We start from the raw sequence: 18,705 nt of genomic DNA, 5'->3' as shown, positions 1-18,705 counted from the left end.
TTACCAGGGAGATAAGGAGACCTTCTAGGCTCGGAGCTCAATCAGTGCTGGCATTTAGCAATTGTGTAAATATATGTGAGTGTGTGCGTCTGTGTGTGAATACGCTTAGCCCTCAAATGAAGGGTGGCAGGTGTTTTCTGGGCCTGTGCCACATCCCTCGGCCCACCTGTGGTTTCAACTGCAGCCAGGTGGGCCATGCCTCATCACCTGCAGGCTGCCCAGCCCTGGCATCTGCAGCACCCCTGGCTCTGTGCCTCAGAAACTCACTCAGCCCAGACGCCAGGCAGACCAGAAGAGGGAGCTGGGAGTTCCGCCTTGGAGCAGCTCTTGCACTCAGGGGACAGGCGGTGGGGGCCAGTGCCCCGGCCTTCCTTCCTTCCACGGGATGAGCTGAGACATGCTCTGCAGGGCTTCCTGGATGGCCCCGGGCCGTGAGGCCCCTCTCCCACGTGGGGAGCAGCTCAACAACACACCTGCCACCAGCTTTCATCTTCCCCGCTCCTCGCTCTGGCGTGGTGCCTGGGGCCCCCGAAATAGACCATCCCACCCACAGCCTGGTCTCAAGGCCGGCTTCATGGGAACCCAGACCAAGACAGGGGGAGCTGGCATTAGAGTGCTGTGGAAATAAAGGAAGACGTGAGGACGAGTGGAGGCAACTTTCTCAGAGCTGCTGTGGCAAGGGAGTTGGCCACATGGGCAGGCAAGTGGTGGGGAAGCCTCCGAGGGGAAAGGATAGCTCCCGGTGAGCCCCCATGGAGGCTGTCAGCCTTGGGGGACTGGAGGCGGCTCCCAGAAGGGGGGCGTCCTGTGTGATTGGTTAGGGATGTATTTGGCTTTCTCCAAATGACCCTAACTGGAAAGCGGGGGCATGAATTAGGACAGCTGTCAGTTGTGAGTCAAGTCCTGGCCATGTGGGACCGAGTTATCGTTTAGCCTCCTGGTTGTTGAGGGAGAGTAGTCGCCTCCCTGCAAGTCTGCCACGCAGCTGGCTTCCCAGCTGGGTACCGTGGCCGGACTCGACTCCTGGGCCGGCCGCTGCGGGTGTGGTCTGAGCTCTGCCTTTGTCTGGACCTGGCCATTGTCTGTGTGTTCAGTCTCTCAATGAGATCGTTCAGGGTGAACTTGGCATAAGCAGAAGGCGTGGGGCGCAGCCCTAGCCAAGTGAATGCCCGCCCTGGGCTGCTGCGCTGGGGTGGTCCTTGCCGTTGGTGGCTCTCACTCCCAAACAAGGAGTGGCTTGCAGAATGCAGAGGGGAGGGGCTTGGTGCCTTGGCCCCTGCATCCCCCACCTGTCTCACAGGTTGACCACTGCATTTGCGTCCCTGGCTTCTATAACAAGTGACCACAAACTGCATACAACACAAGTTTATTAGCTTCCAGTTCCGGAGGTTACGGTGCCCACCACGTCTTGCTGGGCTAAAATCAAGGTGTGAGAAGGGCTGGTTCCTTCTGAGGACTGGAGGAGAACCCTTTCCTTGCCTTTTCTAGCTTCCCAAGGCTCCCGCATTCCTTGGCTTGTGGCCCCTTCCTCTGTCTTCAAAGCCAGCAATGTGTCATCTCCCTGACCTTCTTCCACAGTCACGCCTCCCTCTGGCCACAGTCGCACAATGTTCTGATTTTAAGGCCCCTGTGATGATATTGGGCTCAGCTAGACAATCAGATCATATCCCATCAAAGCCCTTAACTTAAGTCACACCTGCAAGCCCCTGTGGCTATGTGAGAAGGCATATGCACAGGTTCCGGGGATTCGAAAGGGGACATCTTGGGAGCATTGTTCTGCCGACTGCAGCACTAGCCACAGAACCTCCTGCCTGCCGCCGGTGCCTGCCCTGGGGTCTGAGCCTTCAGTCCCCAGGCTGATTCACTCACACAGGCCAGCACTTGCCAAGCATCAGCTGGGTCCTGCCCGGGTCCTGTGTGGCTGGCTCTGTGCCTGGCAGAGCTCCACATCCAGATCCTGCACCTCCATCTACCAAGTCCACCTCAAGCTTCAAAGCGATGCCAGCTTGGCCACCTGGTGGTCACTGTTGCTCACCTGGCCATCCCTAATGCCCACTGGGAGCCCCTCAAAGGGCAGACCTGAGGCTTCTGGGCCATGGCCCCCCGTCCTGGGCGCTGGTCTCTGCAGATGCTTTGGGAGGATGGGGATAAGGAGTGTGTCACCCTGCCCGGTCCCCGGGAGCCCCACAGTCAGGCTCTGTGACCATCCATCCTGACCTGTCCATCCATCCAGCCACTCCTTCAATGTCCTGTACTGTGGTGGCTTTAAGGGAGATTTAAGGGGACAGCAGCAATATTTAGCTCCATGTCCCAGGACCCAGAGGGAATTGAAGTGAGCTCCCTTTAGGACCGTGGCTCTGTGGCTGCTGTACTTGCAGAAGAGAGGATGTTGGTCCCTGCTGCTGAGGGTTACTGAGCTCACAGAGGGGTGCCTTGTCCCTGAGACTCCTGAGGGTAAGGCCATGCCAGTTTAAGGCAGCAGTGGTTGGGCCATCTTTCAGGTGGGGAGGTGATGGCCTCATTGCCGCAGTTGTGCATGTGGATGAGAAGCCCAGGCCCCTCCCTGCACGGGGCTACTGCAGACAGGAGCCCACACTGGGGGTTGACCAGATGACCTTCGCCCTCTGGCCCCCTCACCCCTGCATAATCTGACTCCTGTGGGTCCCCAGGCAAAAGGAGACAACAGACCGACTCTGATGCCCTGTGCAGCTCATGCTGGTGGGCGCAGGGCCTGCTGGGAGGGTCAGCTCTGCGTCCTCACACCCCTGCTTTACTCACCTTTGTGCCTCACACATCCACCCTTGAACGCTGATCGTCTCTCTTTCCCAACAGTGTCGCAGCCCCAGGCTGCTCCCAGCCCACTGGAGAAGTCGCCCAGCACGGCGATCCTGTGCAACACGTGTGGAAATGTGTGCAAGGGCGAGGTGCTGCGGGTGCAGGACAAGTACTTCCACATCAAGTGCTTCGTCTGCAAAGGTGAGTGTCCCCCGGTCCCCTGCGGTGTGGCCCCTGAAACGGGCCTCCCAGCGGCGATCCTGGGCCCTCAAAGCCTCCTGGGAAACTCTGCTTGGGCCTGGGATACTGGAGAACACTCCAGATACAGAATCTTCGTAGGAGAGCGAGATCTTTTCAACATAGCCTTGTCACTGGTGGGTGTGATGGAAAAATCGCCGGAGTGGGGAGGGTCAGGGGATGAGGGTACAGGTCCCCAGGGGTGTCCTCGTGTGGCTGCACCCAGCCTCAGAGAATTCTGGTCCTGTGGCCAGAGGAAGGTGGCCACCTGAGCACTGTAGCCACACAGGTAAATAAACGGTCATGGTCAGCCGCATGAACTCAACAGTGGAGGACACGCGGGACCTTTGTTGGACCCCAGACATGCAGGGACCCCCACCGGAAGTAGCACCAAGAACATTACTATTACTCCAGATTAAAATCACTTCAATTTCTCTATGACTATAAAACAATAATGTAAATAATCTACTAAATGCCAATCATCCTGAAAAGATGAGAAAAAAGCAAAACCAAAAAAAATCACGTGAAGCCCCGCCAACCGAGACGGCCCGTGCCGAGTCTCCCTCCAGCCTGTTCCTCCTTCCTATACAAAGAGAACGCATGTGCCGTTGCTAATTTTCTAAAAATAGATTAAAAATAGCACTGGAGGAAGGGATGTGCAAATCAAACCAATTTGATGGATGTCGACCCGAGGAGTTTGCAGTTTTAAAGGAATCACGTTAAGGACACTGCAAATCCCTGCTGTGGTGTGCGGCCCCGTGCCTGCCTGCCTTCTGCAGGTTCGGCATGACGGCCCCCTGGGCCATTTGGAGATTCACACTCGCTTAACCGTAACGACCCTCGATGAACCCTAGTGCGCCGATGGTTTGCTTTTTTCTGGGCAAACAAAACTAGGAAATGTGCCACAAGCAGATAATTGAGCATCATGATTTTCATCAGGCGTCGCACGGCCCCCATCCAATGGCTGCGGGCTGCGTTCACCCGCTCCACAAAAGCTCTAGGAGGCCCTGCTGTGCGCCAGGCTCTTGAATTTCTAAAGACCAAGAAGGCGCAAGCTTTAGCATGGACACATTCGCTGTCTGGTGAGGGAGATTATGTTAAGTAAGGTGTGCAATACGATTTGAAAAGGTGGCTTTTTATAATAGAAACCAAGTATGTGTGTGTAGCGGGGGATGCCCACAGGGAAGGATTTCGAAGACTCCAGAAGGGATTTCACAGGGGAGGTGGCGTGCTGGCTAGAACCTCAAGAGAGTAGAAATCTGCCTGGCAGAAGCAAGGCCAGTCAAGACGGAAGGGAATCCTCCCAGTGCCAGCAGCCCGGGGGGACATGTAACTGTTTCAGAAAGGGGGACACTGAGGTCTGGAAGCGCCGGGAGCTTGCCCGGGGTTTGCATTCCAGGCGTGTCTGCAGCCCCGGGCCAGGGTCTTCCCTCCTGGGTTTCTGTGGAGGTGCCTTGAGGGTCTCCTGGGGAGGGCAGCAGGAGGGGAGCAGGTGCTGTCTCCAGTGCTGCCCATCGGAGTGCAGACACTGTCCACTAGTCCAGTTCATGTCTGCAGGCACAGTCTAAAGCCTGTGTGTAGAGTCCTGTTGCTTGAAAAGGAGCTTGAAAACCAATGGCCTAGACTCCTCTGCTACTAAAAGGGGACCATCCGAGAACCGACCCTGGCGCCGCTGGCCCTGGAGGAGGTCAGAGTCCACAGCGCCCGCACTTGGAGCCCTGCAGGGGGTCGGTGACTTGGGGAAGACGCTGAGCTCAGCCAGCTCTCCACTGGCCCTGGGACCCCAAGGGGGCTGCACCATTTCTGGCAGGAGTGGAAATGCCCTGAATCCCTTGGTCTGAGGCAGACCCCAGCCCCGCCCTTCAGAGATGCTGAAACTCTGTCCAAGGACATGGGTGACTATCAGGGAAATCATTGGGGGCACTTGATGCCCCAAGAATCACCTAGATCCAGGCATTCCCTTTACATCCACAGCCTGGCTCGGCCCTCAGTGAATTCTCCCCATAGCACCCTGACGTCCCAGGTACCCCAATACCACTGCCCTGATTGTGGGGACCCAGGGACACCCCCAGGATGGCAGTTCTGGGGGCTACTTTGGAAGAACAATGAAGTGAACAGCACACTCTCCGGCACAGCGGGGAAGGGTTTGTTTTCTGGGAGTGAGTGCACGAGCTGTGGGTGTGAGTGTGGCCGGCCCCCATCCTCCCACATTTCCATAAACAAGCAGGGGGTCCACCTGCCTCCCTGAGCCTCGGGATCCCCCGCCCAGGCTGCAGAGCGAAGGGGGTGTGTCAGTGCCAGGGAGCGATTGCCTGGGAGAAGGGGTGGCCTCCGCCCTGGCCTTTCTCTCCCTGCAGCTGGTGGATTTCATGCTTTTCATCAGGGCTGTCCAGGGCATCGTGGGATTTATCTGGTCTAATTTTTTTCAACTCTCCATAAAGATACATTTGCCACATTTCTGGAAAGCAAAATCCATTAGATGCCTCTTTTTAAAAGCCTATTTTAAAAGACAAAGGGGGAAGCTTGCACTTTATTGGAAAGGATTTCCATAAGCACAGACCTTGGGCGTGCAGCAAAATGCATCAGACCCCAGAGTCAAGTTCATCACCTCCTGTGACCCAGGGGACTCATAGCTGGTGGAAACTGCTCCGGGTACCCCCCTCTGTCACCTGGACAGGCCACTTCAGCCTCCTTCAGTGGATGTGGGAATAACCATAACCTCTTCCTCGCCAGCTACAGGCGGCGGGATGAGACAGTGTCAATGGCAGGCTGACCCAGGGCTGGGGACTCACACTCCATCACCCAAGATGATTAGTGACCATGGATGCCAGCAGTGGCAGGGCTCTGAAAGGCAGGCCCAGTGCCAAGATCCACCACGTACCCACCCATAGCCAGTTAGAGTCTCACTCTGTGCCAGGCACCTGTGCCAGGCCTGTTGGCCCTGCAGATGTGGCAGCCAGAGCAGTGACCACCCCTTCTCCTGGGAAAGCTCTGCCTTTAGTGGGTGGCCTCTGTGCTGGAGAATGGCATGGAGTAACTAAGATTTCCTGCAGGCTTTCAAATGAGCTGCACTTGTTTAGGCATGAGGACCGTACCGTCTTGGATTAATCTTCTCTCCAGGCTCTCATGAGAGTGCAGCTTATGAATCATCGAGGGTGCTTTGGGATGCATAAAAAGAAGACCCAACTCCTAAATATCCAACATGGATATTTATCATCTTAACACGAAGTCTGGAGGTAGCCCCACACCCCTACCCCAGAGCTGGCTAATTAAACAACTTACCAGGGTCATGATGGATGCCCAAATGTTCCCTCTCCCACACTGCACCCTGTGCTTATCAGCAGGGCCTCTCCTCATGGTCTCAGATGGCTGCTGTTGCTCCAACATCACGTTCTCACCGCATGGCATCCAGCCTGGAGATGTGCACAGGCAAAGGCTCTCTCCTCACATAACCCTCCCTCTCATTAGGGAGGAGAACCCTTTCCTGAAGTCCCCATAGACTCCCCATATGACTCATTGGCCAGAACTCGGTCACACGTTCACCCCCACTGGCAAAGAGGAACAGGGGGATCGTGGCTGACTTAGCCCAACCATGGCCGTCCTCAGGCGGGCACATTACCAGGTGAGCCAAAGCAGGATCTGTTAGCAGGGAAGATGATTCAAGAGCTCCTACTGTGTTGGGTTCCCACTACCCAGGCACTTACTTGTGCCTTAGTTTACCTGGGAAAAGCTGTGAAATCACATGATTATCCTCTTGTCCGTGGCTGCCCCAGGCTTGGGCATTCGAATGCCACCTCTGCCACCCACGGCTCATGTGGATCTTAGGCAGGCGTCTCAACCCAGGTTTTCTAAGTAAAAGTCATTCAATAACTATTTATTGAGTACCTACTGTGTGCCAGGCACTGTTCAGGGTATTTGGGAGATAGCCATGAACAAAACAGACATCCTGTTTTGGGGATGGGGACCAGTTCTAATGCAAGGAGACAGATAATAAACATGATAAAGAATAAATAAGCAAATTTCATCGTGTGCTAGAAAGTGAGCCCTGCTAGGGAAGGAAAGATGCAAACTGGGTGGTCAGGGTGGGCCTCACGGAGGAGGTGACCTTTGGGCAAAGCCTCGTGGAAGGAGGTGAGGAAGTTAGTGAGGGAAGAGCATCCCCACCAGAGGGAACAGCCAGTGCAGAGACCTGGAAGCAGGCAGGCTTGGGAACAGCAGGAGGCCCATGTGGCTGGAGCAGAATGACCAAGGGGATAAGGGAGGTAGAGTCTGTGCATCCCTGCAAAGACCGTGGCTTTGACACCAGCGAGGAAGCACAGAGGAGGGTCCTGCTTCATCCTTGTAGGTTTCCATGGATCTCTGGGTGCTTGCTGGTGCAGGGAGGCCAGGGTGGGAGTTGGGAGGAGGCTAGAGGCAGGTGCAGGCACCTAGGCTGGAGCCGATGGCGGCTGGGATGAGAGGTGTGAAGGTGTCTCATTCTGGATGTCTTTGAGATCCAGCTGGCTCTGTCCTTACCCTACAAATGGGAATACATGCAGAACATAAATATGTCAAACGCATAGCACAGAATGCCTGGAAAAACAAATCTGGTTTACTTGGCCTTCAAAGGGTGGCTGAGCTCTGTGCTTTGGGAATATGTTTTAACTGTGATCCGTTGTCTCCCTACTTGCAATGATGAAAAGACGAGGCCACACCCATGTGTGCCCTCAGGAAAGCAGGCATTTTCTGGTCCTATTGGAAGTGGAACTGAGCAAGTCCACGATTTTAGCAAGAGCCGAGAAAACAGGCAGGGAGGGAAGGACGTGTGTCCGGGAGGAGAGCCCGTGAGCTGCGCATGTCAGGCAGGTGGAGTTGTCCCTGAGGACGCATCCATCTGGGACTATAAATAGCCGCTTGTTCTAGGCGGTCTGGGAGGAATGAAGGAATGGTGCGAGATGCCTGCACACGTGCTTCCTGGGCGTTCCAGGCGTTTATGAGAAACAGCCATGGGTCTCCAGCATCAAAGGGAAGCTCTAGACAGGTGGGCCTTGGCCCTGGCCCAGGGCACTCCTTGTTCCGCACAGCCTAAGCTGCACAGGGCACGAGTGTCAAGATCACATGGCAGAGTTGTGAAAGTCCCGGCAGGAGGAATCTCAGATGACGTCCGCCCCATCGCCCTGTTATTCACAGAAGGGAACCCTGAGCTGGACTGGGCCAAGACTCCGGAGCCGCGATGCCCGGCCAGCCCTGGAGCCCTCGCCCAGGTTAAGGCTCACTCAGGCCCCTGGGGTTCTCTGTTTTCTTGTGTTTTGATGTGAATTGGCATCTCCGTCTTCCACTCACCAATATAGAAAAATAGCAGCGGGTGGACAGCACCTTGGGTGGTCCCTGTTCGGATCTGGGTGTATATTCCTCCCAGCTTTCCCCTTGTCTGAGTCTCTTTAAAATGTGAAGGCATGCCGTATACCTGATTCGTTCGCTTCAGTTTAGTGTGTGGGCACTTTCCTCACCATAAAGATTCCTCACATTCATGTCCATATCCTCCCAAATTCTTTCCAATGCATGCCCCACAGTAAACGTAGTCGTCACTCTTGCACTGTTGGATGTCAACATCATTTCCAGGCAGACACTGGGCTAATCAGCTTGTTAGACCTCATCTCACTGATTTCTTTTCTTTTTTTTTTTTTTCTGAGATGGAGTTTCACTCTTGTTGCCTAGGCTGGAGTGCAGTGGCGCAATCTCGGCTCACCGCAACCTCCGCCTCCTGTGTTCAAGTGATTCTCCTGCCTCAGCCTCCCGAGTAGCTGAGATTACAGGCATTCACCACCATGCCTGGCTAATTTTGTATTTTTAGTAGAGACGAGGTTTCTCCATGTTGGTCAGGCTAGTCTCGAACTCCCGACCTCAGATGATCCGCGCCCCCTCAGCCTCCCAAAGTGCTGGTATTTCAGGCATAAGCCACAGCACCCTGCCTTCATCTCTTTGATTTCTTACAGCCACCATGCAAGATCAGTATTGCTAACTCTATTTTACACATGAAGACTCTGAGGTTCAGAGAGGGTAAGAAACTTGGTCAAGGTCACACAGCTGGGAAGTGGAAGGAGCAAGGACTCAAGCCCAGGCTGCCTGACTCTAAAGCCCAGGCATCTATTTACAACATTTTCCTGTACCCATAATGCAGGGAACATTGTTGCAACTGAATTTCTGTGACAGTCATGGCCATTTCCTTGGGACAATCCCAGGAGAGAGACTGCTGGGTCAAAGGGTGGGAAAAGTTTTCACATTCCTTAGAGTCAGTGCCAAGTGATATTCCAGAAAGTGGTGCTGATTCACCCTTTCCCCCCGGGCCGCCACCCTCTCCTGCCTGTTTCTCATAAATGACCACAACGTGTGCCCAAAGGATGGTGCTCCCATCACCCCCACCTGCCCCGCCTCCCTCCAGTGTCTGTGCTAATTTGATAAATTGCAAAATGCAATATAAGAACAATGTGTTGTATCCATAAGGATTTCTAAAATGACCAGGGAACTTGGGCATTTTATTTTTAGCAGACAGAGGTCTGGGGTTTTTGTTGTTGTTTTGTTTTTTGTTTTGAGACGGAGTCTCGCTCTGTCACCCAGGCTGGAGTGCAGTGGCGCGATCTCGGATCACTGCAAGCTCCGCCTCCCAGGTTCATGCTATCCTCCTGCCTCAGCCTCCCGAGTAGCTGGGACTACAGGTGCCCGCCACCATGCCGGGATAATTTTTTGTATTTTTAGTAGAGATGGGGTTTCACCGTGTTGGCCAGGATGGTCTCGATCTCCTGACCTCGTGATCCGCCCGCCTCAGCCTCCCAACGTGCTGAGATTACGGGCGTGAGCCACCGTGCCCAGCCAGAGGTCTGGGTTTTAACTGCCTTGTGGTGACCTTGGCATACTCAGGACAGCTAGAATCTGACCAGCAACCTCCCAGATAATGGCTGGGGCTGGACGTGCTCACTTGCCTGGTGTTCCCGGGAGTGGACTCACGGCGCTGGAGTGGCGTGCTGGAACCACTGCCACATGTTTCTCCTTCAAGGAACAGCTCACACCGTCACGTCTTTAAGAAGAATAGAGAAATACACAAACGCCAGAGCCATGAGTGCTGTGAGCCCGATCACCGTCTCGCTGCTGTCTTGGTGCAGGCGGCGCTGATACCAGAATACTATCATGCTCCAAAGTGAGGCCCCCAAGTCTCTGGTCCTCCCCAGTTGGGATGTATTTGCTTGGTCTGTGCTATGGCGCAAGATCAGACAAAGCATTTTCATCCTCAGCCCAGGTTTCCTTCTGGATTTTCATGAGCCAGAGCGTGGAGGGCAGAGCAAGGGCGCCCTGGCTGGGGGCTGAGGTCCACCTGTCTGGAGCTTCCCTCTGATACTGGGAGTCCTTGGCTGCTTCTCATAAACGCCCCGGAACGCCCAGGAGGGGCGAGGGCAGGCATCTTACACCATGCCCTCATCCTTCCCAGACCGTCTGGACTGGCTTTCATTCTGGGTTTCCATTTTCACATTGAGACAGAATTCAGAATCAGCATCTCTGGCCTCAGGACTCTTAGGAGCAGCCATTACAGCAACAGCCAGGGCCTCGACACTGAGCCAGGCAGGACTCAGGTCTCACATCGCACTGGCTCACGGGATGCTCACCTGTGCTGCGGTGTACCCCTCTGAAGCAGGTTCTGTGTGCCAGATGAGGTTAAGGAGGCCCAGAGAGGTTAAGGAACTTGCCCAGGGACACACAGCACACTACGCGGGTGGAGCTGGGATTCGAATCCCGGCAGCTCCAGCATCTGGAACCTAAGCTGCTCGGTTGACGTCTCACCATATCAGAAGAGTGAACATCTCTTTGGAGAAATGGAGACAAGTAAACCCTGGAAGGCAGGCTTTCCAGCCACTCTGGTGCTTCCAGCCAGTTTGTTCCCAGAGCGCCGTTGGGGGTTTTGTAGGCAGATGTTGAAGGTCTTGCTTTGGCCTCGATATCCCACTGAATGCCCTCGAAGGAATGATGTAACAGTTAACTTTAAAGGTGCCCATATTCGCAATGTGCAGAAACGACGTCCTTTGCAAGCAGTTAACATTGTGATGAAAACTTCTAGATGTCAGCTTTAAAATATATGACGGCTACATGGTTTCTCAAAGCCCTTCCTTGGTGGCTGTGAGCTGCAATGACCCAGCAGGCAGGACCCAGGACGGACCAGGCCAGAGGGGCTGGGGCTGCAGGGGGTTCCTCTGTGGCTCTAGCAGGGAGGGGCTGGGCCAGCCAGGTCAGGGGAGGTTGTGGGCTGCTCCCTCTGAAACCATGCATGGCCTTCACGTGACCCTGGCACTGGAAGGGAAGTTTACGGGAGGAATGTGCTTGTGTCTCAGGACATGGACTCGGGGCCTCTGAGCTGGTGGTGGCCAGCAGGTCATCCTGAGGGCGAGTGTTCCCTACCCCACCTGGCAGAGATCCCTCAGCCCTCCATGGAGCTCCAGGGCTTCAGCTTCCTGGGGTGGGTGTGTGTTGGGAGAAGAGATAAAGTGCTTCCCTTTCAGGAGTCCACAGGCTCTCTCCTCCTGCAGGTCTGGCCTTGTCCACACTGTGGGGAGATAGGCACCGAGGACCATGAGGGCATGGAGACCCAGAGGACTGGGGGAGGGGGCTGGGAAGCCTTGAGGTGGGCTGGAGGCACCGACCACAAGGACCTGGTCTGTCCTCCTGGGAACCTTCGGCCCCCAGCACAGAGTCTAGCACACAGTAGGTGATCAGGCATTAGCCCCTTCCTGATCTGTATGTCCAGTGCTGGAAACAGCCCACTGGAGAACAGGAGGGGCTCAGGGACCATCTCCGGCGGGGTCACAGAGACGGGGTACACTCTAGTGAGGGTGGGAGGCTGGGCAGCCCCTCAGGAGAACCTGGCTCTCGTCCTGGTCAGCGCCCTTTCCCAAGCTTCTGTAAGGAAAGTCCACTCACCACCGGGCCAGGCGCCAGAGCTGGAGTCTGTCCCGGGAGCCCGGCCCCCCGAGAGTTGAGCGAGCCACCCCGACTGTGTGCCGAGGCCTCGGTGCCTGTGTCAGGTGGTGGCGTGTGTGTGTGTGGAGGGGGATCCAGCTCGGGCCTGGGGGACGTGGAGATGGTCCCCTCTGCCGCTAACCCCACCTTGCCCGTCCTCTCCCAGCATGTGGCTGCGACCTGGCAGAGGGCGGCTTCTTCGTGCGGCAGGGCGAGTACATCTGCACGCTGGACTACCAGAGGCTCTACGGCACCCGCTGCTTCAGCTGCGACCAATTCATCGAGGGTGAGGTGGTGTCGGCGCTGGGCAAGACCTACCACCCCGACTGCTTCGTGTGTGCCGTCTGCCGGTGAGTGAGCGGGCACCTGGCCTCCGCTGCCCCTGCCTCTCTGGGCCTTTCTCTTTCCCTCCCTCTCTTCCCTTCCTCCTGCTCCCTCCCGTGACCCGCCCTCTGCATCCCGCAGCGAGGCTGTCCCAGGCCCCACAGTCTGCACCCTTCTGTCTCGGTGCATCCAGAGGCCTCCTCACAGGGAGCTCCGTGATGGCAGGGGTGGGCTGCCCGCTTTGGGTCTGGTGATGGCACAGAGCAAGCATGCAGCAAGTGCTGGCTGCAGAGACTGGGTCCTCGTCCCGGCAGCAAGGCTGCACCGGCCCCCCTCTGCCTGCACCTCCTGGGGCTGAGCAGGAGCCTTCCCACGTGGTCCCTGCCTCCCCCTTCCCTCCCCAGCCCCTGACTTGTTCCTCCCAGAGGAAATGTTCTGTTTCTAGAAAACAAAGAATAAAAACATGAAAAACAGTTTATTTTCTGTTCTGTACTCCCTGTCTCACCACACCCTGTTTGCAGGGGACATTTTCAATGTTGTTTCCAAAGCAGTTCCCTGTGGTTACAGCATGTGCCGGAGACAGAAATGGAACCTTTGTCAGAGGATGCTAAGGACAGGAGGTGACGATGACAAGGAGTATGTCTAGGGAGAGTCGCTCTGTGTCATCATAGCGTGACCTGGGTCAGACCTCTCCCAGGGATTATCTGAATGTTTGATTTTTGTGTACGTAGCTTAGAGATGAGGATTGACATCTCACAGTTGGTTTGAAAGATCGCCTCTGGTTAATCCATTATTTAAAAAATAATAACAGACAGCCCTGGTCGTGTTGGAGTCGCTGGAGCTGGACTTGTCCAGCCACCATCAACAACTAGGAAACTGGACGAAATATATGAAACAACCATTTCTAGACTCTGGAGCTCAGAGCTAAGAGAAGGGAACAAGTTAAGTGAGGCGAGGCCTGTGATTGCCCCAGCTTCCTTCCTGGAGGCAGTTTCCGGAAGGATAGCGTGGGATTGGGGGAGAGCTCCAAGGGGAGCATGGCATCATCCTGAAGCAGGAGACAGTGACTAGAAAGGCAGGCACAGCTGGAACATGTTGGGCAGAATACCAGAGGGGCGGGGGCACCACAGAGCAAGAGCGCCGATCTGCACAGGTGCCTTGGAATCTTCCACCAAATATGAAGCCCTGTAGTCGCAGAGGAATTTCACACAGTGAGGCAGAGAATGACCAGGTTGCTGCAAGCGAAACAATTCCTGGATTTGGGAAACATCGGAGTCCTGTCCAGGGCGGAGATTCCTTGTTGAACCCGAGGGCATGCGATGTGGACACCAAAAGGTCGCGTCTCATCCAGAAGACAAAACAGCCCTGGAGTGAAGACTACGGTGAACCTGCTCTACCAAAGCACAAGACGAGCCTCAGAAAGATCATGCCGGCTGGGCGCGGAGGCTCACGCCTGTAATCCAGCACCTCGGGAGGCCAAGGTAGGAGGATTGCTTGAGACCAGGAATTGGAGACCAGTTTGGGAAACATAAAGAGACCCCATCTCTATTTTTTAATTAATTATTTTTTTAAAAAAGATCATGCTGATCTGCAAATAAACTGTCTGCCAGAGCAAAGCCCCATACTTCTCACAAGAAGATTTTTAGAAATCCGGCATTCGACGATGTAAAATTTATAAGTGTTCAGTGTCCAATCAAAACTTGCTGGTGATGTCTAGGCACAGCAGCTCATGCCTATAATCCCTCCACTTTGGGAGGCCAAGGTGCGAGGATCACTTGAGGCTGGGAGTTCAAGATCAGCCTGCATGACACAGCAAGACCCTGTCTCTACAAAAAATTTAAAAGTTAGTCTGGCATGGTGGTGCATGCCTGTAGTCCTAGCTACATGAGAGGCTGAGGTGGGAGGATTGCTTGGGCCCAGGATTTTGAGGCTGCAGTGAGCTATGATTGCACCACTGCTCTCCAGCCTGGGTAACAGAGCAAGACCCTGTCAGAAAGAAAGAAAGAGAGAGAGAAGGGAGGGAGGGAGGGAAGGAAAGAGGGAAGGAAGAAAGGGAGGAAGGCAGGAAGGAAGGAGAAAAGAAAAGAAAAGGAAGTGAGGGAAAGGAAGGGGAAGGAAGGAAGGAGAAAAGAAAAGAAAGACAAAGAAAGGAAAAGAAAAGAAAAGGGAGGGAAAGGAAGGGGAAGGAAGGAAGGAAAGGAAAGGAAGAAAGGGAGGGAGGGAGGGAGGGAAGGAATTACTAGTTGTATTAGGTTGTTGCAAAAGTAATTGTGGATTTTGTCATTAAAAGTAATAGTAAAAAACAGCAACCTAATAAAACGAAGCTAGAAAATGTGACCCCAAAGCCAGAAGAAAAGTCAGTAGAAATAAGGGAGGAGACCACCCCTCATATTGTCTTATGCCCAATTTCTGCCTCCAAAGAAAGAAGAAGTAAAAACTAAAAGGCAGAAATGAAATCCACAGGCAGACAGCCCAGTGCCACACCCTGGGACTGGTAGTTAAAGATCAACCCCTGACTTAATCGGTTATGTTATCTATAGATTCCAGACATTGTATAGAAAAGCACTGTGAAAATCCCTGTCCTGTTCTGTTCCTATCTGATTACCGGTGCATGCAGCTCCCAGTCACGTACCCCCTGCTTGCTCAATCGATCACGACCCTCTCATGCAGACCCCCTTAGAGTTGTGAGCCCTTAAAAGGGACAGGAATTGCTCACTCGGAGAGCTCAGTTGTTGGAAACGTGAGTCTTGCCGAAGCTCCTGGCCGAATAAAGCCCTTCCTTCTTTAACTCGGTGTCTGAGGAGTTTTGTCTGTGGCTTGTCCTGCTACAGCAATAGGCCCGGAAATGACAGGAATGGTGAAATGAGCAGATAATGACTTTAAAATAGCTACTGTAAATATATTTAAGTATTTTAAGGAAACATGAACATAAATAGGAGAGTTATGGAAGATATAAAAAGAAACCACTGCTACTTGTAGAAATGAAAAATACAATGGCCGAAGCGGAAAATCTCCTGAAAGGAATTAGCAATAGATTGGGTGTTTCGGAAGAAAATATCAGTAAACTTGAAGACACAGCATTAGAAAGAATTCAAACTTAAGCAGAGAGACAAAAAGACTGAAAAACATGAAAAGCACCCCAGGGATCTGTGGATGTGGATCTATTTCTCTATCTAGGTGGATAAGGGAGACCAAAAAGTAAGGAAGTAATTGCTGAACATTTTGCAAATTTGGTGAAAACTATAAACGCATGGATCCAAGAATTTCAATGAACTTCAAGCAGAATAAACACATCAGAATCTACCAAATCTATCCTAATCAAATTGCTGAAAACCAGTGCTAAAAAGAAATCTCAAAAGCAGCCAGAGGAAAAAAAATTATTTACAGAGGAACAAACGTATGACTCCAGACTTCTCATCAGAAACTATGTATGCTAGAAGACAATAGAACAACATTTCTTAAATGCTGAGAGAAAAATATCTATCAAATAATTCTAGGCTAAGCATAAAAAACATCCAAAAATGAAGGCAAGACTGCTAAGGGTATGGGATTTCTTTTCCGGGTGATAAGATTGTTCTAAAATTGATTATGGTGATAGTTGCACAACTCTGAATATGCTAAAACCTGCTGGATTGTATATTACATCGTATGTGAATAAAGTGTCAAAACTGTTACTGAGAAACGAAGGCACTATAAAGACTTTTTTAGACATGCAAAGCTAAGAGAATTTGTTGCCAGCCAACCTGCACCAAAATAAACTTACAGGAAGTTTTGTGGCTGAAGGAAACGCAAAATGAGAAACTGCAAAAGCAAGCCATCAGCTGGCAGAGTGCCATGTTAGATATGAGTTCAAGGGTGCGCCCTCACACCTGTGTCCGATGAAGCACTGCTCTACAAAATATTATTTACAAAATATTGATTATTCACAACTCAATAATAAGAAGACCAAAAATACTGTTAAAAATGGGCAAAAGAGGCTGGGTGCAGTGGCTCACGCCTGTAATCCCAGCACTTTGGGAGGCTGAGCTGGGTAGATCACTTGAGGTCAGGAGTTCGAGACCAGCCTGGCCAACATGGTGAAACCCTGTCTCTACTAAAAATACAAAAATTAGCCAGGCGTGGTGGTGGGCGCCTGTAATCCCAGCTACTCGGGAGGCTGAGGCAGGAGAATCACTTGAATCCAGGAAGTGGAGGTTGCAGTGAGCCGAGATCATGCCACTGCACTCCAGCCTGGGTGACAGAGGGAGACTCCATCTCAAGAAAACTTTTTGAAAAATGGGCAAAAGAGTTTAATAGAGACGACTATAAACCAAAAAGAGATTGAGGCAGGGCTCAATCAATAGACGTTTATTTAGCCAAGGTTGAGAATGTGCCCAGGGTAAAATGCAAGCCACAGGAGCACTTGTGAGCTGCGCTTTTTCCAAAGGGGGTTTAGGACACTTCAGTATTTAAAGGGGAAAGAGCAGGAAGGAGAGAAAAAAGGGGAGGAGGAAGAGGAGGACCATGAGGCAGATAGCTACAGTCTTTATAGTTACATTTCATATGCTAATCAGAGCCTCAGTAAATCTATGTTTTACATGTGAAAAGAGGGAGTCCAGGAAACAGTTAAGACTAACCCTCTGTAAATCTGCATTTTACATTTGTCATAAGCCATTCTGTTTTACATTTTACATTTTACATGGGACATGGGGTTGTGAAACTACAGCTCTCTGGAAACAAAAGGAAAGCATTTTTTGCATGACTCCATTCCCAGCTTAACTTTCCCTTTGGTATAGTGAGTTTGGGGTCCTGAGATTCTATTGTCTTTCGTACTTCACTAAAGAACACATATAAATGGGCCGGGTGTGGTGGCTCACGCCTGTAATCCCAGCACTTTGGGAGGCTAAGGTAGGCAGATTGCTTGAGGTCAGGAGTTCGAGACCAGCCTGGCTAACATGGCGAAACCCCATCTCTACTAAAAATATAAAAATTAGCCAGGCATAATGGCAGGCACCTGTAATCTCAGCTACTCAGGAAGCTGAGGCAAAAGGATCACTTGAACCCAGGAGGCAGAGGTTGCAGTGAGCCAAGATTGTGCCAGTGCACTCCAGCCTGGGTGACAGAGCAAGACTCTGTCTCAAAAAATATACATATATTATATAATATATAATATATATTATAATTAGATATAATTAGATATATATAAAGATATATATTATATTATATATTATATATATATTAATTATTATATATAATATATAATATATATTATAATATGTTATATATTATATAATATATATTATAATATGTTATATATTATATAATATATATTATAATATATTATATATATTTTATAATAAATATATAATATTAATCTCATCACTGTCACCATGCATTAGATTTGTCTTTTTTTTGTGTGGAATCACAGAACACATAGTCTTTAATATATATTATGTATTATATATAACATTAATAATATATATTATATATAATATTATATATAAAATAATAATATATATTATATATAATATTATTTAAAATTATAATATATAATATATATAATATTATATATAATATATATACACACACAAATGACCAACAGCATATGTGAAACAGTGTTTACCATCATTAGTCACAGGGGTAAGCAAATGAAAACTACAAAGAAATGCCGTTATGCCTCCATGAGAACGACTAAAACTGAAAAGATGGACCATGGCAAGTGCTGATGAGGATGTGAAGCCAGAGGAGTGTCCCTCCAGTGCCGTCGTGAATGCAGAATGGCACAGCAGCCGTGGAAACCGGCTTGGCAGTTTCTGATAAAGTTAAACACACACTTAGCATATGATCAGAAAATCTATCTTCTGTATTCACCCAAAAGGAAAGCTTGTGTCCGCAGAGAGGCTGGTTGGCAACCGTGCTTAACAGCTTTATTTGTAACAGCCCCAAACTGGAAACAGCCCAGAAGCCCCCGGCAGTTGCATGGAATGGCTGTTGTGATTTATCCATGGGATGGACACTGCTCCGTCCTCAAAGGAACAAAGGATCGATATGGGCAATAGTGTGGGTGAAGCTCAAAAACGCGAGGCTGACAAAACACTAAAGACTACGTGCTCTGTGATTCCGCAAAAAAAAAAAAAAAAAAATCTAATGCACGGTGACAGTGACGATCACGGTGCCTGGGGCCAGAGGTCGTGGGCAGCGTGATTGTAGACAGCCACAGGGGGCTTTTTGCAGTGGAAAGAATGTTCCATGTCATGACTGTGGTGGTGGCAGTTATATGGGTGTGTACATTTGTCACAAGTTACCTCAATAAAGTTGAGGAAATACAATCACAGCTGCCATTGAGTCAGCCCCTCCCAGGTCCAGACAATAAGCCAGAGCTTCCCAGGCAGGATGTCCTGTGGGCAA

General features: G+C 51.4%; 1 protein-coding gene across 19 annotated transcripts in view; it reads left to right on the top strand.

Annotated features, from left to right (window-relative positions):
- Positions 1 to 18,705, top strand: part of ABLIM2 (actin binding LIM protein family member 2) — a 189,118-nt gene that overhangs the window by 48,663 nt on the left and 121,750 nt on the right. For all 19 annotated transcript variants that reach the window (XR_004027220.1, XM_030800851.1, XM_030800864.1 and 16 more), the window contains exons 2-3: positions 2,833 to 2,976; positions 12,161 to 12,344. Coding sequence is in view for 18 of the 19 variants with exons in the window: in XM_030800851.1 (XP_030656711.1) it covers positions 2,833 to 2,976; positions 12,161 to 12,344 (328 nt within the window). In the remaining variant the exon portion in view is untranslated. The remainder of the gene's footprint in view (positions 1 to 2,832; positions 2,977 to 12,160; positions 12,345 to 18,705) is intronic.

This window comes from Nomascus leucogenys, chromosome 20 (assembly GCF_006542625.1).
Source record: "Nomascus leucogenys isolate Asia chromosome 20, Asia_NLE_v1, whole genome shotgun sequence".
In the NCBI taxonomy this organism is placed as follows: Eukaryota; Metazoa; Chordata; class Mammalia; order Primates; family Hylobatidae; genus Nomascus; species Nomascus leucogenys.
This window is presented reverse-complemented; position numbering and strand designations above follow the sequence as displayed.